Raw genomic sequence first — 26237 nt, 5'->3', positions numbered from 1 at the left:
ACTTGATTATCACGTTTCATATTTACTTTGGGCTTTGGTAATTAGTTAAAACAAAAGGCCCAATGGGCTGATATGACAATGTCTAAGAAAATATAACCTAAAAAGAGAGTCACCGCGTAATACAATTCTACCGCCGCTGCACAACCATCGCCGCCGGTGAACTGAGTAAATTTCCGAGATGGAGGAAGAGATGACGCCGGTGAATCGTCGAGTATCGAGTCGGACTCGTAAGGTTGCTACGAAGATGGCGGCGGCTCTTACAAGCAATGACAATCGAACTCAGGTGAAATTTTTTGATTTTTCAGAATCATTTTTTTTGTATTGGGAAAAAAAATTGAATTGTTTTTCAAAAATGGTTTAAGTCTAGGCTGCTATAGCTCGGCTTGAGGCTTTAGAGAACGACAATGGTGCTATTGAAGTGGTAGATTTGAACGATGATGAAGAAGCTTCTCTTGATGAAGACGATGATATTGGTGAATACATCTTTTCACATTTGAAGTTATCTCTCTGTGTGAATCTGTAGTTAGTAGTTTAAATCTGTGTTTTTGGGTTGGTAGGTTACTTACAGAAGAAGCAACACAAAGGATCAAAGCGTAAAACTCGACAAGCTAAAGCTTTAGAAGCTCGTAGAGCTCCTAAATCCTTCCTTGAGCTATTGCAGGAGGTATAACTGAGTGATTAAGTTTGTTGCTGTGTTAGTTTTGTGGCTGAGGTTAGTCATTAGAGTTTGGTTTCTAAGAATCATATGTTTTAGGCAAATTTGGAGTCCTTACCAGCGCATGTGCCGACTTATTTGAAAGCAGCCGTTGGACCTCCGAGTTGTTCTTCTCGTCGCCATTTCTGCTCGGTTTGTGGTTATATTGCAGGCTACAATTGTTGCTTATGTGGTATGAGGTTTTGTTCCATTCGTTGCCAGAACATTCACAAGGATACTCGTTGTCAAAAATTTGTTGCATAGGAAAGATTAAACGTCAATGTAATATATTTTCGGAATGGATTTGGAACATCGATGAATTCATATCCTTGTTCTGTCTCAAAATGGAAAGAGCCAAGAGAAACTATTGATTGAGTGTTAATATGATTAAAGATCAAACATGGGACAATTATTGCTTGAGTGTTTCCAGCTAGCTATTCTTAAATTTACAGATCTGGAGAAACTCAGAGAGGACTCTTTGTTGTGCCATGACTGCTTTACGTGCTGTATCTGCTATGGTCCACAATTAGTGCATATGCATCAAAGATGCAATTTCTAACCTCCGATTCTTTGCTGGATGCGATAAAACTCTCTAGAACCTGTCCTGGTCCTCCTGTTGCGTCTTCATCTTTCTTCGGAGTTGACAGAAACAAGTGTTTGTGGAGCAGAGAAGAGTTGCACTAGAGAAATACTTGCGCAGGCTATGAGCAACCCTGTTATCAGGAACAGTGATGAGTTGAAAGTGATTCTTCAGGTGCAAGGGGAATTTTCCCCTACCAATGAGCAGTTATGTGGCTCTAAGATGTTGGATAGCGCGATTGTTTGGTGATAGCAGAGCCTGCGCTGGTCTAGTGCATGAGGTGGTTCGACCTGCCAGAGGAGGTAGGGATTCAATGAGCTTGAAGCAGACAACTTACTTTTGGAGAAGAAGGAGAAGATGTATGATCTTGAGCAACAACTTATCAATGCCTCAGAAAAGGTAAAAGTTTCAACCATGTTAGTTGAATTATGCATCATTCTGTCAGTATGTGGTAGTATCCCTTGTGAATGTACAGCAAGAGCAGGACATGGATGAACTAGGATTATCAATATTATGCAGCTCATTACCATTAGAAGGTAAAGCCTGTCCGTATTTCCCAATATAGAAGGGATAAGGAGATTGTTAAGGCTGAGCACATAGTGTGTGATTCCATTCTTAGTGAAATTTGATATTCCAAAAGTTCCTCAAACGATTTTTTGAAAAACCATCATAAATTTATTAACAAAGAGTTTTAATAAAAAGTTGTAAGACGTAAAATTATACAGAAAGGGTAAAGAAAAAAATACATTTGTATCTATAGTAAAAGTACTTTAGTGTTTATGCCCCATATTACGAAGTGATATTTTCAAATTTTTTATAGAAAATGTGCCATTTTATGTAACTTTGTAACACAAGGAAAAAAAAAAAAACTCTTTAAATTTTAGCTAAGACCTTTCGACTTCTTCTTCCTTATATAGACAGGGCAAACTAGCATAATGATTCTCCACTCTTTTCGTTGTGGTCTCTCTTTACTTTTGTTGATTCTCTCTACATCACTCTTCTAGCAGCTTCACTTCCTACCTATTACTCTACCACCTTGTAAGACAAAATCACATCTAATAAAAAGCTATTAACATCACTCGGCTTTTCACTCTTTGTACCTATCTCTTGGCTTGTTTTTTCTGTCATGTAATATTGCAGGAAAGAAAGGTAGTAAACGTGAAAGATCATGGAAAGAAAGGAGAAAACAAGTTTACTTGATAGGATATTTTCTTGGTCTATCAAAGATATTCTCAACAAAGATCTCTACAAGGATAAGGTTATTCATTTCTTGTAACCCTTTCTTCTTTGGATCACATCTTTTGGTTCTTATTGTAATCAATGGTTCTGTCACAGATAAAGACAATACCAGACAGGTTTAGTTCCGCTAATGAATACTTTAAGTGTTTTATTCCTCACCTACTTGAGGAGACGCGAACCCCTTTGTGCTCAAGCGTCAAATCTTTGTCTAAAGCTCCTCTCTTTCAAATGAGTTTCTTGGAGGAAAGTAAATGGGAGTCAAGTGGAAGTTGAAACAGTTATCTACACACTTTAAGATTAATGGATGGAGAGAATGATGCAAAGTACCCACCACATTGTGGAGATCTTATAGCTCTGACAAAGACAACCCCAAGAAGTTCCCGTGACTTGGACCCGTTGCTTCTTGCATATGTTTCTGTTGACAACCATCCTAAAATTTCTGTTGAATCATCAGTGTTGATTGCATTAAAGCTATAAGGTTGGTTTCAGAAGGCTTTTAGGTTCCAGGCTTGTTTAAAAATGAAGAAGATATTAGGAACTTTTGTCTACAAAACGCATGTATAATCTTCTGTACAGCTTCAGGTACTGCAGAAATGAATGGAGAAAGGACAGGAAATGTAGAATTTCTTGTGGTTGACGAAGCGGCTCAGCTTAAGGAATGTGAATCAGTGGCTGCATTGCAACTTCAGGGACTGCGTCATGCTGTTCTACTAGGAGATGAGTTTCAGTTACCTGCACTGGTTCATCAACGATGAATGCAAAAAGGCAAAATTTGGAAGAAGCTTGTTCGAGAGATTGGTTGTACTTGGTCATAGTAAACTTTTGCTTAATGTTCAATACCGAATGCATCCTTCGATTAGTTGTTTCCCAAATAAGGAGTTTTATGGTGGGAGAATCAAAGATGCTGCGAATGTTCAAGAAAGCAATTATCAAAAGAGGTTTCTTGAAGGAGAAATGTTTGGTTCATTCTCTTTTATCAATGTTGGACGTGGAAAGGAAGAGTTTGGTGATGGACACAGTCTCAAAAACATGATTGAAGTTGCTGTGGTTTCTGAAATTATATCCAATCTTTTCAAAGGTATATAATCTGTATTGCTTTAAAGTATTTATTAATCTCATATTCTATTAAACTAGTTTTGCTTAATTCTGAAACAGCTTCAAGTGAAAGAAAGATAAAGATGACTGTTGGAGTGATTACACCTTATAAAGGACAAGTCAGAGCAATCCAAGAGAGAATCAGGTATAAGTACAGTTCCTTTTCAGATGATCTTTTCACTTTGAATGTTCGGTCTGTAGATGGGTTTCAAGGTGGTGAAGAAGATGTTATCATCATCTCCACTGTTAGAAGTAACGGTAATGGGAAGGTCGGGTTTCTCACTAACCGTCAAAGAGCCAACGTGGCACTAACTCGAGCAAGACACTGTTTATGGGTGATTGGAAATGAGAGGACACTGTCTCAGAGTGGTTCGATTTGGGCAAAACTCATAAGGGACTCTAAGAGACGCAAATGCTTCTATGATGCTAAAGATGATAAGAGACTGAGAGTTGCCATGAATGATGCTTTGCTTAAGGTTGACAAGTCTGATGTTTGCACACGTTTAAGTACTCTCTGGACCAAAAAGCAAGGGAGAAGATGAGTTCTTGGTCCTTCACCTATGTCATTTTTCAATCAAAATCCTCTGTTTGCATTCAGTATAAGAAATGTGGTTTGTTTAGGAGATCTTTCAGCTTGCCTTTTTCTGAAATTTTACGTTTGAAGATATCAATGTGTAATATTACTAGATCTAGTTTTTGGCTTCCATTATGTTTGAGAAAGCTTCAATGCAGTTTTTGCCTTTTTTGTTGAACTGAAGTTTTTTCAGACATCTTATTGCATCAAGAATGAATGTGTCGCATTTATAGAAGCTTGGTAGCATTTGTTATTAATGGTTGTTCTTGACTCGAACCTTTTGGATAACACTGACTTGATTTAGTGTGTGTTTTTAAAGATTTGGTTGGTTTGACTAAATCAGAATTTAATCATTACAAAAGAGAATGTCTCAGAAGTTTTATGGGTGAGAAGTGGAAATTGGAACGTACAAAATAGAATAATAATACTAGAAAAGCTGAGTTATCTGAGACAGCTAATAAAGAGTCTTATGTTTATGACCAGAGTGTCTGTCTAATACAAGCTAAAGTACGCCCTAAAGTTTCAGGACCCATACTCACAAATATGATTATGTTTCTTTCTAAAAACGTCAAAATGAGAGAGATGCGGACGAATGGCATATTAAGATCAGTGGAAGTGACTTCAAATGCAAACAAAGGCTTCCTGCATTGTAGAAGGATGGGACCAACACCGAAGCAGCTTCTAGAGATGGGTTGGGTTTTGCGGGAATGACCCGGCACTGCCTTCGCCTTGATCTCCCATTTGCTGCACATCTTCGGGCGAGAGTATCTTTATGTACCAAACGTTATTCACAAATGACCTGCATACCACAAGCTTTTTTTAAGATCTATCTCAAATTTAAAACAGTGTATACAAAATAGAAGAAGAGAACTTCTACTTACTCCCACGGGTCATCGCCAAGGAGAAGAATATCATTTTCCTTGTCAACGAATACAAGCTGCCAGCCTGATCTAAGGGGGTCTTCCAACAACCCTTCGATAGCAAACATCTTCCCTAACTCTTCTCGCAGCTCGTGGTAGCTGCTGAATCGGGAGATGTCTAGTGAACGCCCAACCGAACCAGATTTATAAACCTGCAATTTTTGGATTTGTAAGCAAATCAGTATTTTCTTAGAGACAACAGAGCCACAGAGAAGTTGGTGAAGCTTAGAACCAACAAGCACCTTTACAAAGTTCTTGGTTTGGTTAGACGGATTAATCTGTCCAGCTCCATGCAACAACTCATGAGTTGTGTCTTGCATGCAGCCATATAAGGAATTCTGAAATCCTGAATCTGTTAGTGACATAGGGGAAGCTTCAGCATCTCCTGATGAAGATGCAAAGCGGGGAACTGTACTGGGGAGAAAGAGTCCAGAGTCGGGATCAACACCAAAAAGAGAGGGATTCTGGGGATTTAGGTTGGGGTTTCCAGGTTCTAGAGCAAGACTTTTCCCAGGATAGGCTTGAGGAAGTGACAACGGTTCAGAGAAAGTGTTGGATGCTTTTGGAGACCAACCCTCTGTTGTTAACTGTTCAGGCAGTACAGACTGACCGGTTATTGAGAAATTCAAAAGATTGCTCCCATCATTAGAAGCCGGAGAAGCAGCGTTCTGTTGCATTGGAGTTGCAGATGTTGCAAATTTGTTGCTTGAGTCAGTAAAATCTGATTTCATGAACGAGGGCGAAGCCATTTCCTGGTGCTGCCACTGTTGAAGATGACCATTTTGCATTTTGAAAGCATTAAGGTACGCATTTTGGTCTGGTTGCTGCAGCTGCTGCCCAGTTGGGTGGTTACTAACTTCTTGTCGCATATTCTGCTGTGGAATGTTCTCACTCATGACCTGGGTTTGAGCATGCATTGCATGGCGTGATGCTTGTTGCTGCTGCTGCTGCTGTTGCTGCTGAAGCATCAAATCAGAATTGTGGGAAGCTGATTGTTGAACATATTGGTGATGAGGCTCTTGCAGCTGGACAAACTGCTGTCTTAGAGGATCTCCACCACCGATGTTCTGCAATCCAGCAGCTAACATTGCTTGATATTGCTGATTATTATCAGTCCCCATTTGAGTGAGATCCAGCCTTTGTTGCATCCATGGAAACAAACCAACAGACGGATAATTTAGAGGAAGCAAACCTTGCTGATCTCCACCTCCTCCTCTTAGCCATGTTAGACCACTTCCTAATTCTCCCCTCCCATCTGCAACATCACAATGGTTAAAGTAAATAGCTCTGAAGAGTAACTACACTTCTTTGTAAATAAATTATAACAGGAAGACCATCGTCGGAGCTTGTTACCAATCCAACATTTCCTAGTTATCCGAACTAGCAACTAAGTTAAAATAACAAAAGTTGGATATCTGAGTGACAGTAACAGACTTCCGAACTTCCTACACTAGTACATAACAGTTAGGAGAAGAGCCAGATGGTAGATACCAGGCAATGATGATGTGCCAGCATGCCAAGGACGTTTTAGCCTGAGAGGAAAAAGAGATGGATACATGGGAAAGGTAGTAAGAGGCTCAATCTCCCATAACGAAACCCTTGGCTGTCTCTCCCCTGCAGTCGATTCGTCCCAACCAACCTATACCAATAATGCCCAAATCTTCAATGTTAAAAGAAAACCAGTTAAATATATAATTACAAGATTACACTAGATCATCAGAATCCTGTGGCGTTTCATGGAATCTTTACGAAGTCACCAGCTTAATAATGTTACCTTCACTGATCGCCAATGAGAGTTTGGCCAACGGACAGTATCCAGATCACTGATACCAGTTATAGTACCCATGTACCTGGAAAGTTCCCCATGCCACTGTCAGAAAATATGTTAAAGTAATATGTGTAACATAATGATATAAACTTTGTCAGTTTCAACATTTGCATTTCAAGATACGTGGCATCATCACCTGCGGACGCTAGACTCTTCTGTCTCGAAGAGCATGCGAAAGCGCATTCCAACTGAAATACGTGTGTGAAAAACGGCTTTAATGTACTTGGAAAGTTGTATCACAAACTCAGATGGACTAGCCCTGAACATGAAGAGAATATTAGTAGAATACATTATCAAGAGAAGAAGAGGATGCAGATCGACGAGGTGTATTAACCTTGGATGAAAGAAAACAGTAAAACAGCTATTAGTTGCAGAAGCATGTGCAGCAGCAGCAAGGAGTCCAATATGCATGCTATCACTAGATAATACAGATGATGGTACAATAGTCTGTGGCCGAGTGGCTCGACGAATTCCCAAAAAGAGTTGATTCTTTTCATTCCTGGAAACAAGAAATAGGGTTAAAGATATAATCACAGTCCACAAAGTAGACGTCCAACAAAAGAATTAAACCTGATAAAAATGACAGAATCCCCCGCTACTAGTCGCTTAGCACTGACAAAGACACTCCACCCAGTAGTAAGGAGATGTCGTTTAGGCTGTCCTGCATAATCACACCAACACTATGTAAGTAATTGATATAGCAAACAAAACAAGAAGAAGGGAACAAATCAACTGGTTTAATATGAACAGTAATACTTCCAATTTGACTATGAAAAGAACACAGAGCATCCGTATTTACTTCAACTTAACCAAACAAGAGTAGTAGAAATAACAGCAGAATGCTGCTTCAGGACATACTTAACCGCCAAAAACGCAATTTTTATACTGGTGACTACAGTTAAAAAGACTGTCATCGAAGTAGTAACCAACCCAGATAGAACAATATATGCTATTAAAGACATCATCAACTCACACCAAGGAAAGGTGAAACCTACCCCGGAAGATATGCCTAAACTTCCATTCAACATCATGGAGATCCCTTGCAATCAGTTCTTGGGCCGGTGGCTGCAGCGTGTAATCCTGCAACATGGAAGTGGCAAGATATCAAAGGAGAACATATAGCAAGTAACAACTTTTAATGAGTAAGTTAAAGAAAAAGTATTGTGCACACCAGTGGAGGAAAAACTTTCTCGGCAGCACGTCTAGGAACAGAAAACCCTCCATGAGTACTGGTATCACTAGCTGTGAGAGTCTTGCAGAAATAATTGCTAGGTTGTTTGCTCGGGATCCCTAACTCAATTGGCACAAATGTTTCCTTCTGCTCCTCCTATAACAACACCAATTTAAAAAGTTCAAGCTACTTATTCACAGACTTATGTGAACCCAAATCTCGTTATCTATATAATGTATGTACCGGTGTCAATGGCTGAAGGGTCATTTGAGCATAAACTTCATCCGTCTCAACATCTGCCTGAAAAGTAGAAACGAAACCCATACTTACAAAGCACATCATCCAAAAACTACTTAAAAAGTAAATTGAAGTTGGAAAAGGACAGGGAACTAACTACGCACATGCATTGTAACATTATGGAGCTGGCATATCAATTGTGGTGGTAGGCTTGGGTAATTGGGTATGTGACCATCAACTTCCTTATTAGTTGTAGCAGCTACCTACAAGTACACTTCAATTTAAATGGAAATGCCCAAATATAAACAAGTGAAAAGAAAATAAAGCTCCATACTTTAAAACAACACTTCACAAAATCTTTAAGAACTTAAGCATGAAGAAGAAGGAACCTGTTCACTGTGACCCTGTGGGAAGTAAACAACACGACTACCAGATGATGGAAGAGAGACCAATGGTCCAGCACAAGCATGCCATAGCTCAGAATTCAAACATTTCTCTCCTGTAACAAAACACACAAACTAAGAAAACTTGTCTAGTAACAAAAGTAATTGAAATCAGAGACTAAAAGAGGAAAACAAAAACACCTTCATGACCCTGTTGACCCAATCCAGATGTTGACAGCTTCATTGTCTAAATCCCAACTTCAGAAAAACCCAAAGTCACAAACTTTTCGAAAACCCTAATTTTTCCGTACAATCTATTAATAAAAATCCTATCTTTCACTTCCAGCTACTACAGTAGCTATAACTCTTTAGCTCCGGAAGAACAAACTCGTCTTTCTCCATCTCCTCTGCTCAAAAACCCCAACAAATCCACTCACCATAAAAATAGCTCAAAGGAAGAAGCTTCGAATCAAACCCTTGAACACAAGAAACCCCATTTCTTCATCTGTTCCTTGCCATCATCAAAACCTCAAGCTAAAGAACAACAACGCATTGAGCAGAAGCAACAACAACACTCAAAGAAAGGAGAAAACTTTCCCAGTTTAAGACTAAGCCCCTCTTTGTCTTTAGAGATCTTTGTAAAGAAACAAGACAAAAGAACAAATCTTTCTTCAACTTAGCTTCTCGTGTGGTGGTAAAATAAAATAAAAAAATTAAATCTCTTGAAGCAGTTCCATCACTGTCCAAGAGAGACACTTTGGCTTTCAAAACAGAAGAGAGAGAGAGAGAAAAAGATATGTGTCAGAGAGAGAGAGAGGAAAGAGAGTGCGTGGGGGGTGAAAGAGAGTAAGTGGTTTTGCCTCTTCTTATACAAAACCCGACCCGTATTCGACCCGGATCCGACCCGGATTCGACACAGAGTGGAAGAGATGAAGAAGAGAGAGTGAGAGAGAAAGAGAGAGAGAGAGGTCCTACTAACGAGAATTATGAGAGGTGGTGTCAGTACCAGAGTCACTTCTTTTTGATCGTTGGATTTGACTCTTGAGATCATGACCGTTGAAAAATTAATAATTTTAATTTATTTATTTGGGGGTCTTGGATTCGATGAAAAGGACAATGAATTATATAAGTAAGTAATAAGAAGAGAGAGAGTGAGTGAGATAATAGAGTTGTCATAAATGTTAGCGTTGTTTATTTAATTTTATTTCATATTTATATATTTTTTTGTCCATTTATTGATGAAAGAAACACCAAATTGTTTTATTTTAGGTATTTCATAATTAGTTAATATTAATTTTTTAAGAATCTAAATATTTTTAGGTAGATACCCCCGTTGAAAGTAAGGTCAAAGGTTAGCTATGTATAAATATTAATTATTATATGTTATGACTTAGAAACAATCATTAGCAAATAAATAGATGTCTAGCATCTTTTGTTTTTCACTGATAAATATTAGTATTGAAACTTGTGGCACATATTATAGAGAAATACCCTCAAATAACATGAAATATAATTTATTGACAATTATATACATATTCCACAAATTTCCAAAAATAACACTAATTGACACATATTATATTTAGATATTTTTTTTTAGGAATTTTGTTTTAAGGTTTGGGTTGACTATTTTAAATTTAGGGTATAGTTTTAGGAGGTAAGGATTATTATCTAGAGCTTAAGATTTAATTTTAAAAGTTTAATTTTGATATATGGTGCTAATTTGGAAAATAAGAGAATGTATGCTAAGTTTGGAAGGTTAAACTTAAATTAACTGCTATTTTTGAGAATTAACTTGTATTATATTATATAGTGGATTATAAAAACTAGAAAAAATAATTGAAAATGGAGTTTGCAAATTCCAAGGAACACCAAAATTTCAAGAAACATAGCCTAATTGCATGGGAGACATAGATTTGTAAACAAACAATTTAAAAGAATAACTAAATTAAGATTTTGATACAAGTAAACAACCAACTATCACCAATTAAATCCCAAGAGATGAACTTGTAAAGACACAACTAGTTTCGCAAGGTGGAATCGGTTATGATGATAATACTCCCAATTTTTTTTTTTGGATATAGTAAATTTTTATTCACCGATTCAATCTTAAAAAGTAGCTCTAGACATTTAATTATTTTGGTTATTTCGGATCAGGGTTTTTGAGTTTCGAATTTTTTGGTCATCTTAAAAATTTTGCCGAAAATGGCCCTTTTCAAAGTTCAGTTCAACTTTTTTTTGGTAATCGGTTTTATTGATTAGGTTTAGGATTTAAATTAATTTCGAAGTAAACCAAATGATTTTTGGTTAGTTTAAACTTAATTGGACCAAAATCAAAGATATTGGGCTGATAAATAACAGCAAGCACATAAAATCTAATAACAAAGCCCGTTAACAAATTGTCAAGCCCATTGGAGAATTTCAAAAATTTAATAACCAAGCCTTTTAATAAATTTGAAGCCCAGTTTGACAAATTTACAAAATCTAATATATATCTTATACATATGTTTTTGATAAATATTCTCCTTTTTAAAAAATTTTTTGAAAGAATTTGTTATAATTAGTTTTGGCTGTTTAACTTTGTGTCTTTTAATAATATTTGTTTTTTTTTTTTTTGGTGTTGATTCTGAATATGTGTTTACTCTTATGATTTCAGTTATTAGATGATGTCAATTTGGGAATTGTTGATGGTTTTTGCATGAGATCTTCATTTTATTTTGGAAAGAAGCTGGATCTTAAGGACTTGCATATATTTAATATCTAAGACCAACATTATCGACAGCTTTTTAGGAGGATGTAGGGGTTTTAATCAAAAAAAATAAAAATAATAAACATTAATATTGCTAACATACGTAAGTTGGAGAAGGATTCTTTTGGTGGGTTAAGAGACGCCACGTTGCGTAATCGGATTGGGTAAGTTTCTTTTTTTTTAATTATGACATTACAATTTTTTTTTTAATTTGTTTTTGTAAACCATTTATTATGACATTACTATAGTTTCTATGGATTGGGTAAGTTGATAATTATATTATGACATAACAATTTTCAAATTTAATTATGAATTTGATGAATCGATGTTTAGAAAAAACCCAATAAAATTAGCCATACATGGAAAACACAAGTTAATTTTCTTATATTACAAATTATAAATTTATGTACTTTAAAAAAAAAATCTAAGATACCCAACTTAAGATCCTACCAATAAACACATCTCAAAACTAAAAACAAAATTAAAACTCTTAAACTCTACTTTTTCAAATTTAATACTAAATTAATGCTAACATACCCTAACTAACATACTCCCTATAATATTGCTCTAACATATTGAAAGAACCCAACATGCAAACCGGATTAATCCAATTAATTCAAACCAGCTAAACTGACCCTAATTAATTTAAATACATTAAACCAAATAATTTCATTAAACCAAACCAATCAACATTAACCAGCATATCCAACCAATCAATTATTTCAGAAACATAATCATCCTATCATGCTTATAAATTCCAGTCTAACAACCTAACAGTTCAAACAATAATTCAAGAACACCAACGAGCCCCTAGATCATCCTCCTCGCCATGATTCCACACACTATTCCTTTACATGCACCACAGAAAAGAGATGCATAAGTATTTCATAAATACTTAGTGAAGGCGATCCTCCCATCTACGAACTATACACACAAGCAATGAGATAACACCCACATATATGACATAAACAAACCATCCTGCAAGCTAAACATCCAATAACACTTCCAGTTCACCTACAAATCATCACAAACAAGTCACTCAAATCATCACTCAATCGCTTAGATAATCTCATGGTCATGCACTCACCTTAACAAGTTGATTTGAATAACAAATACAACCAGGAAAGACTCTCCTTGCGACTGCAACAGCCAAACAACGCCCTACAACAATCCACACAAACAAAATGGACAGAAACATCAGAAAAACCACAGCCACAGAAACGAAGCCTTAAAACAGAAACCAACCGTTAACTTCTGAATCCCTTCGGTGGAAAGCGAGAACTATACGTCACTAAGCTTCCCACAAAATTTGGTGCCGATCAGAGAAACAATGAAACCATGATCGCACTTACAAACTCTGCTGATCCCAGTTCGCAACAGAGAAGAAACGTCTCACCAAACTGCATATTTCACTGATTTTTTAATCCGAATTCATTTCTGTAAAAATGAGAATCAACGTACACGCCTTAAGAATACACCTACCAAATTTCGTTACCTTTCGATAAGATTTGATACGTCGTAACTCTATTCTACCAAGACGTGACGAATCTGCTTCTCTTGCCTTATACACCAAAGCAAAGCTAACCCTCTGCTTCTCACAAGTTAACTTCTCCTCTCCTTTTCTCAAACTAAATTCTCAGGAACAAACAGCGACAACAAAAAAAAAGAGAAGATTCCACTTCAACTGAAAGAGAGTCAGTAGCAGAACTTAACTAAGGCGTTCCTTATAAAAGTAAGGTTTTTGGTTTACCTAAACCGATATTAATTAAACCACTTTTGATTCGATTGACAAATTGACCAGTTTAGGAGATCAACCGGAGTTAAACCGACTCCACCCTAATTCTTATACACACTCAAGTCTCCTATTAATTTTCAGAACACGGACGTTACACTTATATATGTGTTTATATACTTAAATTTTTGTTTATTAGTTTGAAGTTTTGTGTGTATATGTCGCTGTGTCACTATGAAAGGAAGTTCTGCATATTTGAACTCTTATGTCATGTATTCAGTTGATGTTCACTTGAGTTTTATATACATAATTGGTTTTTGCCCAAAATTGGTATGACATATTAATAAAGAAAAGTTATTAAAATTATAATTAAAATCCTTTAACTGATTTAAAAGATTTATAAGAGACTTGGAATATTTATATACAAAAAATACCTTAATAGTACTAGATTTTTGTTTAGCTAATATATGTAATTATTGATAGTGACTTTAACCAAAAACAGTTGATATCTGACTCGATATCGATAAGTTGGTTAAAAATAAAAGCAATATGAACTATTGTATCATTATGGGTTTTGATTAATGATTACGATTATAATTAACGATTGAACCAAGAGACTGTAACAAACCAATAACAGTTATTATGAAGTTAACTTTGATTTGTGGAACTGAATAGGAAATTGGCTAAAGCAAAAAATTTGATTAATTTGCGACATTTTAATTATAATAACTAAATCTGACTTTGTGTTACTGATCGATCTCGTCTAAACTGGTGGTGTTTACTATAGAAAACAGCATAAATCGACATCGAATATATCAGAGAAGATCGCTCAATCAAAATTTCAAACGCAAACTTTTCTAAGATAAATCACTACCACAAATTTAAATATACGAGATTGAGTTTAGTAAAGCTAAGATAGTAATATACTAATATTACTCAAAATTTATTATACATGTATGAGAAATAGGGTCGGAGAGTTTATGCTTACCAAGATGGTGCTAGTATTGTTCGTATAATTTTTTAATGTGGACTATACGAACAATTGTTTTGAACTCTTAGAGCTTTTGAAGATTATAAGAATTTTTTTTGGATGATTAATTTCTCATACAATGAAACAAGGTTATTGTGTGGATCGGAGTACATATAACAACAACTATGATCATTTGTAAAAAACAATTCTGAACCTAGATTTTGGATTATAATAATTAAAGTGTCGATCATGAAATCGCAACTCTAAATTTAAGAAAACGATAATATTAATCATTTAATGAATTTAAGATTATAACTATGTCTTGTCTATCTTCTCCCTTAGTCAAAAATTCCAAAAAATCTTAGGTTCCCCTGGATTATAACTATGTCTTGTCCATCTTCTCCCTTAGTCAAAAAAATCCAAAAAATTTTAGGTTTCACCTGGATTATAACTATGTCTTGTCCATCTTCTCCCTTAGTCAAAAAATCCAAAAAATGTAAGGTTTCACCTGGATTCCGGTGTATTTGTACGGAAAAAGATTTGCCTTCAAATGTTCACAAACCGTTTGCCAGAATAATAACAAACTGTTTTTTAAAGTTTCTCTCCTCTTATGCATGTATAACTAATTAACAATACTTATTAAGTTTAAATCAAACTTTCAAGACTGATTATAGCAAAATCGGTTGATTGTAGCGAATTTGGTTGATTTTAGAGAACTTGATTGACTTAAGCTTAACTAGATAATGAGATTTTCTGTTTTCGTACGGAAATTGATTTAATACCAGTTGACAATGCTTATTAAGCTTAGTTCATATTATACCAAGGTTTCTAATCTATATTAGTAATAATAATTCACAAAAATTATTTGAGCAAGTACATTTTGATTTATTTTTTTATGAATTCATATTACTAAATTAGATTAAAAGAATTAAACAAAAAAACTTTTGAACCACCCGCAACCATCCATAGAATAAATTCACTATAATTTTTTGTTTTATTAATAAAAAAACGGATACTGATTCCATTGATGAAGAAGGCATTCTTTCTTTATTTTGGTTATCCATTCTTGATAGTTCATGGTAGTTGAATACAATAATCATACATTAAACATATATATTCATGAGACATAATTAAAAAAAAAGCAATTGTATGGTTAGATTCTGAAACTATAAATATGTATAATATATAAAATCAATACAATACAGAAATCCCGTGATCACAAAATTTTGAAATTAATTAAAGTATACTTCCTTGCGTAGTTGTAAGTAAGAGAATATATTTTATTAAATTATAAACACAAAAGATTAAAACCAAATGAGAAAATGAAAAAGTGACTATCCAAAAAGTAAAATTATCTTATTTATTATTAATGCTTATAAATAAATAAATATATCTTATTATATAAAGATTAGTTTTCAAATTTAGCCATTAACAAGATAGTGACATGTGTTAATTCTAATTTTGTTAATATTTAGATAAAAATAGAAATATTATTAACCCCATCGAAAAAGTAAATATATAAAATAAGTATTATAAAAAATTATATACTAAAACTTATTAATAAAATTAAATAAATAAACTAATCTGAGTTATGTCAATTTGGTTTATTAATAAGATAGAGATTTAAAATTATTATTAAACGAAAATATATGTCGATTTTTGTTTACAGAAGAGGATTAAGGTTTTAACTTGATTTAACAGGTTATATGTTGGTTTGGGTGTATAAATGATAAATGAGAATTATGGTTTATCTTTGTAAATGAAAATTATGGTTTAGGTTTAACAATTAAACGAGATTATATGTCGAAACCTGGTTTTCAAAGTTATGAACTCACGTGATCATGATAAGTGTCAAGTAAAACATAAGATGTTGCAACATGTTATATCTAACTTTGTTAATATTAAGATAAAAATAGAATTGTTAAAAAACATTAAAATATAAAATAATTATATATTCAAACTTTTTTACTTAAAAAAAGTAAACTATTAACCTAATTTTTGGTTATGCCGGTTGGGATTTATCAAAGAGATAAGGGTTTAAGACTAAAGAAGATTATATGTTGTTTTTGTTTATAAAGAAGGATTAAGACTTAGGTTTTACAGTTATAAGGGTTATATGTTGGTTTGGGTTTATAAATGAGCATTATAGTTTAGAGTTTATAATTAAACAAGATTATTTATCAGTTTGAGTTTATAAAAGAGGAGAAGGATTTAGGTTTTACAATTAAACAAGGTTATTTATCAGTTGGGGTTCATAACAGAGAATTAGGATTTATATTTAAAAACTAAATGAGATTATGAGTTTAACTAAATATATATTTTTATGAATGATTTTAATTTATAATATATTATATTTGTTTGAATTTTAATTTATGTATGAATGTAATATGCCATTGAGCAATTTCATTGTCTAAAACATTAGGGTGAATAATAGATTTTCGAAAATATTTTTGTAGCTTAAATTAAAAATAACTAAAGTTCATTATAATTCCTAATATAGTGATTTTAAATATATATTTTACATATGTAGGTTTTTATAATTCGTATTTGAAAGATTTCTTAATGTTTTCCTCAACGATGCTATAATTTATTTTGATTTTTTTTTTTATGTTTATTTGTGTTTTTATATGAAATTTTTACAAATGACTGTATTTGTATTTAACATCATATTTTATATTGATGTTAATTTGAAAGAACTTTACCATCATATTAAATCATAATTAATTAATTTTCATTTTCTGAGAATGATTTTTTGAAAAATTGAAAGTAAAGACATAACAATTTTTACAAAATGGTATAATCATTTTTAGGGGATAATTGCTTAATTAAGATTTTTAATATTTTAGCAATATTATGAATAATGGTGAATAGCTCCCAAATGTTTTGGTGATTGCCAGTTTGGCGTTACTAGATTTTTATAATTAACCTTTAATAACGAATTTAAGATATATATACATACACACATTTATTATATTCTTCAAACCAAACAAAATCTCATTAGTCGACAAAAAAAAAAAAAAAATTCTCTTTCCATGTGAAAATAATTTCTCATATTTCAAGTAAAGACTAAACTAGTGATATATATATAACTTCCATTCATATAGATTATATTTTTTTTTGTGTGAACCACTTCCGTTCATATAGATAAAAACGAAGTAAACTAAACAAAATTCCTAAAAGGACAAGGAGTAAGATAAAGAAGAGCTCGTAAATTTATATAAATAGGGCACATACGTAACTTCTTTTCATCACGCACACATCAAATTCCTCCATGGCCCGTCTCATCAGATTCCTCCATGTAACGCCCCGACCGCCATCTCTCCAGGGATTCATGTTCACTACCAGCCCATGGATTCACCTCTCTTAATGGGCCTCACATCTTCTCACTAGACCCATCAGCCTATCAATATCCGTCGGTCGGTTTGCTACGTCCGAGATGTTTAAATACTTGTTTACCGACCTTACAAATAACCACATGATCTTTCTCTGTGTTTTGGCCTCACTCAAACAGTTCCGACAATCACTTCCCGGAAGGTTACCCATCTTTGACTACTACAGCATAAACACGTTTAACTATGGAGCTCTCTCATGACCTTTGACCATAAGTGCACTTTTTGTGACATATGTGGCCAAATCAATTCATTTAAACCTCTACGCATACAGGGGTCTCACACTCCACCACCACCACCACCACCACCACCACCGAGCAAGATCCTTCCTCTAGTAGGATGTACGCGGGCGGTGACTCAAGCGGATGGAGCGTATACAACAGTTATTACTATGAAAAGTGGAGTGAAGATAGACAATTTTGTGTTGGAGATACTCTCTTTTTCGAATACAACAAGCACATCAACGACGTTAGAGAAGTCAGCAATGAACTTGACTTCGAATCTTGCACGCCAACTTCTACTGTAGCCTTGGACAATACCGGACACGATCTAGTTAGACTCACCAGACCAGGAGTGCATGACTTTGTAAACTTAAAGACCGGTCTTTCTCATGCTGGGATCAAGCTTCGAATCACGGTGCAACCATCAACCGAAAACGTTACTTTGCCGGATGCTCCCAAGAAGCTGTCTCCTATTGACTACCTCAACAGGTGGTGGTTACGTTTTTTCAGACCTCATCACTAGGTAGCCAACCATTGAGATTATTTAAGGTTTTTTTGGTTTTTTGGTTTTCTTTTTTTTTTGCGTTTAATTGGATTTTGTCACATGTTTTTCTTAAATTTCCATATGTTTCTATTTAATATATTTTGATAATGAGAATGCCCATAAATTCATAAACATGAACACATCGGATGTGACATATATTTCATGCCCCATGTGTTAGATTCTGAGCAGCAACTAAAACCCTAGTATAAACAAGAGCAAGATCTATCCTTTTGTAGCTTTCTTGTCAGCCAAGTAACTGACTTTTCATGCCCTATTACTCAATGAAGTTTAGGGTACTTGAAAAGTCAGTTACTTGGTTAATAAATAAGAAAGTAAATTGAGTAATTTATTCTCGGAGGGTACTTGGAAAAGAACATAGAAATTATATATATATATATATGTATAAAATTTTTTTCGACATCACATAGAAATTAGATTGGATTCAATAAAAAGATGATGTGTATATATATAAATAGAGAGAGAGGGAGAGAGATAGATGAAAGCTTTGGAGATACGAGAAGAGACACATTGCGACATGAGTAAACAAGAGACTAAAACTTAATTACGGAAAGGAATATGTTAATTAATCATCATTGCTCATCTCTCCACCATTGCCTCTCTATATGCAATTCATGCGCCTATCTCAAGCTCTTCTCTTGTTTTTGTTGTTGACTCAAAAGGCTATGGTAATTTCAGCATTGTTCAAAGAGCTGTTAGTGTTGTCCCTGATTCAGTCAAGTAGACGACTCTTATCATTGTCAAATCGGGTCATTACAAAAAAAAACATAGCTTATTTCTGACCATGGTTATTGTTGGAACTTCGTCCGAAACGGTCATTTCCGACTAAATTCCGACGAAATATTTTCCTCGTAAGTAATTGGTCGGAGCAAGATTTCGTCGGAAAATCGTCGAAAAAATTTAAATATTATATTATATTTAATATGAAATTAAAAAACCTAAAAATAAAATTTAACTGAAATTATAATTTAAACTTCAAAAGTTCAAAAAAATAAAAATCATCCAAGAGAAATACAATCTAGTAAAAGGCAATTTAAAACATCAAATTCGATGTTTATGTTTTGAAAGAATAGTTAACATAATTTGACGTTTTAAATGACATTAGAAAATTCATAGTTTAATTAACGCTTTTGAGGAAAATCATGGTTCAAATGATATTGTTGACATTCATAAAAAGTATCTAATGAATTATGAGTTCAATACATCCTGTTTAGCAGAAAGACGGATATTCCTTGCTCATTATCAGACAATCACTTATGTTTTCTCAATTTATATATATTTGCAAACGTGAAACTTCATTATTACAAAAATATAATCCATAAATGTAACTAAAACCGCAAAAATATTTTTTGAAAAATAAGTTCCTTTGGATATCGCATAACTCATAATCTAGTAACTACACAAATCATCATATAACAACATAAGCCATTTTTTAAGGGGGTTGGGCGACTCTTTTGAAAAAAAAATATTATAATTATTTATAATTTAAAAGGGTAGAAATATAAATTAAAACAATAATTAGAAATTGAATTTTTGGATTAGATCTACCATTTTCTCCATGAAGTTTTGTAAAAGTTCATTAATAGTTTTTTAACCAGTTACAGTCGCAAGTTGAGGATTAATGATGGTTTTGTGTCGCCACTGATTTCGGTGACTCCGAAATCATCACAAAAGAGTCGGAAATCATCACAAAAGAGTCGCACAACTGAAAGTGAAGTAGAAAAGAGGAAGAAATCAAAAAGAGATGAGTATTGTTTATTGGTCGCGAGTCGCTGCAGCTGCGATTATGCCCCGAACAAAACCATAATTAAAAATTATTAATGAATGCCATCAACCAATACTTCAATTACCATGGAAAAAATCCTTCCAAGATTATTTTCATTGTCAAGACAAAAAAAAAACACATAACATGTATTATTTAGCCGTTAGGAAATTTAAACTAGCATAAAGTTTATTTTAAAAATGATTTCACTTTTGAAAAAATAAAAGTTCCGAAGGACTAATTTTTTATATAAATTATATTATTCATCCACTCATCTGTCTACCATCCACGTATAACGGCTCTCTTTTGCCAACTGTGGAATATTTTCAAAATGCAACACTTTCCTTAAATTTACAGTTCACCCCAAAACTCCTTAAAAGTAATCAATCTAATCCAAAATCTCGTCCTCCAGTATCTTATTCAGGGACCAATATGTAAATAACAAAAGTAAGTAGTCATATAAAGTTATACTAAAAAATTAAAAGGGGCTGTGTCTGTCTCTATTCTTCTCTCTAATAACATTTTGAACTTTTGAATTTTTTTCTTCATTCTCTCTCATTCCTTCAAAAAAAAAACAAAAAGCTCTCTTCATCTTCTTCCCCAAAGCGTCGTCTTGCTTCAAATTTCTTCAGCAAATGGGTTGCTGTCTCAGCAAAACTCCTCCTCCGTCTTCTTCTCCTCCTCCTCCTCCGGTTAACGGATCTTGTTCGGTTAAATCACCAGATCTTGTTGATAGACTTCCTCTGAAACTCGAAGCGAAGGAGAAGAAGGTTGAAGTAGAAGAATCGAAACCAAAGAATGAAGAAGAAGAAGAAGAAGCAGAGGTGAAAGATAATAGCAAACAGAGGAAAGAAGTGTTTGTTATTAAACATCGGAGAAGCCATGAGAAATCATCGAAGACGACGACGGGGACAGATCCGGAGGAATCTTCGGTTTCCGATGTGAAATCGACCGGTTCGAATCCGGTTGACGTGGATGCGATTTTGATCCAGTGTGGGAGATTAAGCCGGAGCAACTCAGGAGCTGCGAAAACTCGGAGATACTCTGGATCTAAGAGGAGTTTCGATTTTGATCAGAGTGAACGGAGCCGCGACGGTGGTGACGCGGATGCTGAAGACGAAGAAGCTGAGAGGCGGATTCATCGTCAGCGTCACCGTGGTGGTGGTGAATCGCCACGGGAACGGAGGAGACGAACTCCGAGTAGAGAGAGGGATGATTCGAAGAGTTATAGATCGGGGAGTAGAGAGAGAGGAAGTGGTAACGGCGGCGGTGGTGGTGGTAGTAGACGGGTGAGTAGATCTCCGGCGAGAAGATCGGAGATAAACCCTAATTCGAGTGGCAATTCTGTGAATTCGAGTAATAATAATAATAAACCTGGGAAATTTGTATCTGTTCCTGCTACGGATAAGGCTTTAAGTAACAATGGAGATGGATCTGTGAAACGTGTTGCTGTGAAGAGAAATGTTGGTAAAGCTGCGTCTCCGAGGTCTCAGTCGCCGGCGAGAGCGGCGAGCCAGCCTTCTCCGTCGAAGCTTAGCCGGAAAACGGAGTTGTCTCCTTATAGGAGGAATCCATTGGGAGAGATTGATACAAACTCTGTGGCAGGTAACACCAATTGCAACAAAAGGATGAACAGAGACATTGAAATGAATAAAGATTCTTGCAATTTCGTGGCTCAGGTAATTGAATCTAATTGGAATTAAGAGATTTGAATGTTTGTTGTGCTTTTGAAGTTGTGTAATTGTTGTGGTGAATGTTTTGTGTGTTTTCAGAAGATGAATCCCAAAATCGCTACACAAGCGCCGATTCGGAGAAGCGCAAGCCCGATACGTGCAATGAAAGAGCAGCAAGAGATAGTGGAAGAGTGTAAGGTTGAATTGGTTAAGCCTCAAATTATGAGTAGAAGCAGATCCTTAAGGAAGTCTCGTGATTTCGATTTCAGTCCTGATGCATTGCTCTCTAGCAACATTGATAACAACAACATTAATAGTAACAATGCGACGGCTGGATCAACATTACCATCTTACACAGCTTTGCTTTTAGAGGACATTCAGAATTTTCATCAGAAGAGTGTTAATGTTAATACTCTAAGTTCATCTATGTCCAAGGCTTGTTCTATTGTAGAAGCAGTTGCTGATCTTAACTCCACTACAAATCAACACCAAAGAACCGAGATCAGTTTCACATCGGGAGCAGCGAAGAAAGCGGATTTAATGGAGCCGAGTTTCGAGAAGTATGTGACTGTTAAGCGAGGTGGTTCTTCGTTAGAGGATATGGAAGAGCAAGAATCATCAGGAAGCAATAGTATCACGGGAAGCAGCTGCGTGATGCAGCGACAAGGATACTCATCGTCTTCTTCGTGGGAACCGAACTCAGCTGAGTCGACAGATCGAATGAGTATGAGATCAAACAAACAAGAACGTGATCGTAGTCCACTTGGTGTGAGTATTGAGAAACAAGAGTTTGATCCGTTGAAGAAGAATGGTGTTGGAGTTGGACGCAAAAGAGTAGCTGTTGTTGATTCTTCTTCTTCTTCTACAGGGAAAGGTGTTGTTCTACATGCAACAACAACAACTCGTGTTGCTGCAGTTTCAGTGTAATGAAATAATGAATTCGATTGTTTCTTTTTCCCTTACTTGGTTGCAAGAGTTTTAGCAACTGGTGTGTTTGGTTTCTTTTGTAATCATTTGATCATTTCAATCGAGTATTCCTTCTTTATGGATTTTTAAATGCTCAGATACATAACAAAACTATAATTCAATCATATCACAAATGCATCAAAAATACAAACATACATAAAACAAAAGCAAACTTTATAATTCAATCACACTTAGATAGATTATGTACAAAAACATGTACGGTGGCCTGATTGCCTCAAACATGTACTCTTGATTTTCTTCCTTTGTCTGATCTCAGATACGATGATGCCTGAGAGCGGTTGGTTTTTTCTAGCATTTGTCCGACGTTCCTCATTTTTGGTCTGTCTGAAGGATTATATTCAACACATCCTAGACCAATGCTAATGCAAATCAAGATATCTTCCCTATCACGTATTTCTAAGTTTAAGTCCTCTGGTTTCAGTGGTTTTTTCTCCTTGTACATCCTCTTTGCCTTCACGGAAAAAAATTATTAGCGCGATAAACGAATTAAGTATTGGTTGATATGAGATTATTTTGTTTGAGTAACTTACATAGGTTATAAGATCTTCCCCTCTCTCTCCCATTTTCGAATTCCACATACGCTTACCACTCAAGATTTCAAGAACCAACACACCAAAACTATAAACATCTGTCTTAAACGAGATTTGTCCTTCGTTACGAAACTCTGGAGCAATATAGCCTCTGTAAAAAAATTGATCATATAACATTAGTCACATAAACTTCATTCTTAATGTATACTACACGCAGTTCATGAGAAAACCTTAGGCATATACTTACTCAGTCGCCATGATGTTTTTCGTAAACTGTTTGCTTATTTGGCTCTCATCGAACAACTTAGCCAAACCAAAGTCAGATATTTTTGGTGTCATATCCTTGTCTAGCAATACATTTCCTGGTTTAAGATCGCGGTGAATTATATGTGCATGGCAATCTTGATGAAGGTAAAGAATTCCTCGGGCAACACCTTCTATGATTCCGTAGCGTGTTGACCATCCCAACACCTTATCTATATATGTACCAAGTATAAAGATTCTTTAGACCGTTGCAAAGATTTAGCAAATGGGATTAAGAAAAGAAGCTGGAGAGTACCGAAGATGAAGTTGTCGAGACTTCGGTTGGGTAGGTACTCATAGATGAGAGCCCTTTCATTGTTCTCAACTGAGAAGCCAACAAGTCTGACAAGATTACGGTGTGAAAGGTTTGCCATGGACAAAACCTCGTTTTTAAACTGAATTTCGCCTTGTTGTGCATTATCGGACAACCTTTTCACTGCTACTTCTTGTCCATTAAGTACACCCTGTAAGAAAAATTTTAGAGTACATTGTTATGCCAAGTTGAAGTAGTTGCTTAAAACTAATAAACTTTTAAGTCATAAATAAATCAAACAACTAATGTGGGTTATCAGACATCATCCACTTGTAGTTGACTTGTTTTTTTTTTTTTTTAGAAATTCTGACAAATAGTAGGCCTCGGCATTCAGGTTTTCGGGTCGGGTTCGGGTTATATAGGTTTAGAAAAAATAGAATCCATTGGGTAATTTTAGACTTGTGGTTCGGTTTCGGTTTGGGTATTTTCGGGTTCGGGTCGATTTGGGTTACAAATTTCAGAACCCGATTACTACCCAAATTACCGGGTACCCAAATTACCGGGTACCCAAATTACCGGGTACCCAAAAAAAACCCTTTAAAAATTATATTAAACTAAACAAGTTTAGCTAAATTTTGACATATGTAACAAATAAATTTGAGATATTTTGATTATTATGGGTATTTAGGTGTAAATCTAATTGATATATTTAAAATTATAATTATAATATTGGATAATTAAATGCTATTAATGTTAATATTAATAATATTTTAAATATTTGTATATTGTTTAGGTTTTATGGGTACCCATTCGAGTAACGGGTATTACCCTAACCCTAACCCGAACCCGAACCCACAAGTTTACCAATATAAAACCCAATAAGAATATTTAGTCATACCCGTACCCTACCCAAACCGGTTTTTTCGGGTCGGGTTCCGGGTTGGGTATTTGTGTTCGGTTTTTTTTCCCAGCCCTAAAATTTAGCATATCATCTCTAAAGTTCCTAAAAAACACCATATTACAAAATTAAATTTTCAAAACTAATTCTTGAACTCTAAACAAACACTAAAACTATATCCCAAATGTAAAATATTTAATCTAAACCTTTTAACAGAATTCTAAAAATAATTTCTTTGCAATTGTGTGTGCTATTTTAAAGAATTTGTGGAGTGTGTTATATAATTGTCCATAAAAATTGTTTTCTCTGCTATTTTAGGGTATTTTTTCTTTTTCCTAATGTAGAAAATCTCAAGCAAAAACCTATTAACCCAATCTTTTGAATCCATAGAAATCTGAATTTTCTTCCCACTAAAATCTTTTACTGGTGACCAACCTGCGAGGCATGATATTTGTCCTAAAACACCAAAGAGAAACCGATATAGCTTAGGTCTATCACACCTAGACATACCTGAAAACTCCATAATCTCAACTAAAGCCACCAACTTATATATATATCACACCTTGGTTCACTTCTAACTTCTAAGATAGATATGCTTCTTCTTCTTTTTTTTTGTTTTGTGTAAATATTTGACATAATGAGTTGTAAAATTACCTTATAAACTTTCCCAAATCCACCTTCTCCGAGTTCATTTTTAGGTGAGAAATTGTTGGTTGCACTTCTTACTGCACTGAATTCAAATTTTAAGGAATCTTTCCTCATTTCGTCTGTACACCACAATAGTTAATGTCAGGATGGTGTGCCCTTTTCAGTTATATATACATATGTGTGTGCAACTTACTTTGGTGGTTGTGCTTCTTTTTCCTTAGAATCAAGACAATAACAAGGCATGATGCGATCAATATGACAACACCGCCAATAACAATCATAACTATAAAGACCACACCTTTAGTGTCATCTATAACAAAACCTTTTTCCTCTCTCACTCTCTCATTCGAAGGAGGAGGAGGGGGAGATGGAAGATGGGCTGGCGGTGTGGCCCGAGATGGCTCCTCGGCTGTCAGATCATAGAACCGTGAGGTATGGTACCTCAAACCGCAGCTGACGCTCACCTGCTCGCAACCCATTTTTGTATTACAACGAATCGGAATACGACCTATATTCCTCGTAAGACAGTCAATGCAGTCACGTTCCGAAATATCGGGCGTGCACTGCATTAGACCGTACAACGTCTGAAGCGAGGGGCCACTCTTTTTTGAGACGGCGAACTTCTTCCTCGACCCACCCGAAGCTGCTCTACTCATTAATTCTTCTAGTAGATCCTTTAGCATGTTATCCCATGCGTCTTTTTCACCGGGGAAATCGAAATCCGAGGCCAAATAAAATCCAGGGGATGTCTCCATCGTGTTCAATAAAGTGTGGTTTGAGTACCTAAATATAGGTGGGGTTGATTCAAATTAGTATTGTAAGTGATTTAAGTTTTTATATGA

General features: G+C 35.0%; 6 protein-coding genes across 6 annotated transcripts; 4 read left to right on the top strand and 2 right to left on the bottom strand.

Moving 5' to 3' along the window:
• The first annotated feature begins 136 nt into the window (after positions 1-136).
• On the top strand, positions 137-1022 carry LOC17877687 (SWR1 complex subunit 6). The gene is made up of 4 exons (XM_006284570.2): positions 137-283; positions 368-473; positions 558-664; positions 755-1022. The coding sequence occupies exons 1-4, from the start codon at positions 179-181 to the stop codon at positions 956-958; spliced, it is 522 nt and encodes a 173-aa protein (XP_006284632.1). The 5' UTR covers positions 137-178; the 3' UTR covers positions 959-1022.
• Positions 1023-1164: 142 nt separating this feature from the next.
• Positions 1165-4360, top strand: LOC17878969 (probable helicase MAGATAMA 3). The gene is given in 5 exon segments (XM_023779828.1): positions 1165-1673; positions 2415-2532; positions 2610-3259; positions 3261-3591; positions 3669-4360. Coding segments are annotated over 3 exon segments (966 nt in total). The 5' UTR covers positions 1165-1673; positions 2415-2532; positions 2610-3106; the 3' UTR covers positions 4151-4360.
• A 217-nt stretch (positions 4361-4577) lies between these two features.
• Positions 4578-9656, bottom strand: LOC17880409 (auxin response factor 8). The gene is made up of 14 exons (XM_006282384.2): positions 8923-9656; positions 8728-8837; positions 8503-8601; positions 8345-8401; positions 8102-8257; positions 7926-8010; positions 7501-7591; positions 7265-7429; positions 7067-7189; positions 6877-6952; positions 6594-6741; positions 5345-6357; positions 5064-5254; positions 4578-4981 (listed from the first exon to the last, which is right to left on the bottom strand). Exons 1-14 carry the CDS (start codon positions 8963-8965, stop codon positions 4864-4866), a joined length of 2475 nt encoding a protein of 824 aa, XP_006282446.1. The 5' UTR covers positions 8966-9656; the 3' UTR covers positions 4578-4863.
• Positions 9657-17897: 8241 nt separating this feature from the next.
• On the top strand, positions 17898-18302 carry LOC17878266 (mavicyanin). Its single transcript, XM_006285316.1, has one exon. The coding sequence runs from the start codon at positions 17898-17900 to the stop codon at positions 18300-18302; it is 405 nt and encodes a 134-aa protein (XP_006285378.1).
• A 2341-nt stretch (positions 18303-20643) lies between these two features.
• LOC17877762 (uncharacterized protein At1g65710) lies at positions 20644-22827 on the top strand. The gene is made up of 2 exons (XM_006283279.2): positions 20644-21782; positions 21876-22827. The coding sequence occupies exons 1-2, from the start codon at positions 20739-20741 to the stop codon at positions 22701-22703; spliced, it is 1872 nt and encodes a 623-aa protein (XP_006283341.1). The 5' UTR covers positions 20644-20738; the 3' UTR covers positions 22704-22827.
• Positions 22828-22977: 150 nt separating this feature from the next.
• Positions 22978-26150, bottom strand: LOC17877613 (cysteine-rich receptor-like protein kinase 26). The gene is made up of 6 exons (XM_023778549.1): positions 25589-26150; positions 25402-25514; positions 23853-24060; positions 23541-23769; positions 23294-23444; positions 22978-23214 (listed from the first exon to the last, which is right to left on the bottom strand). The coding sequence occupies exons 1-6, from the start codon at positions 26148-26150 to the stop codon at positions 22978-22980; spliced, it is 1500 nt and encodes a 499-aa protein (XP_023634317.1).
• Positions 26151-26237: the final 87 nt, after the last annotated feature.

This window comes from Capsella rubella, unplaced genomic scaffold (assembly GCF_000375325.1).
Source record: "Capsella rubella cultivar Monte Gargano unplaced genomic scaffold, Caprub1_0 scaffold_7, whole genome shotgun sequence".
Lineage (NCBI taxonomy): Eukaryota > Viridiplantae > Streptophyta > Magnoliopsida > Brassicales > Brassicaceae > Capsella > Capsella rubella.
Note: the sequence above shows the minus strand (reverse complement) of the source record. Positions and strands in the feature narration are given on the sequence as shown.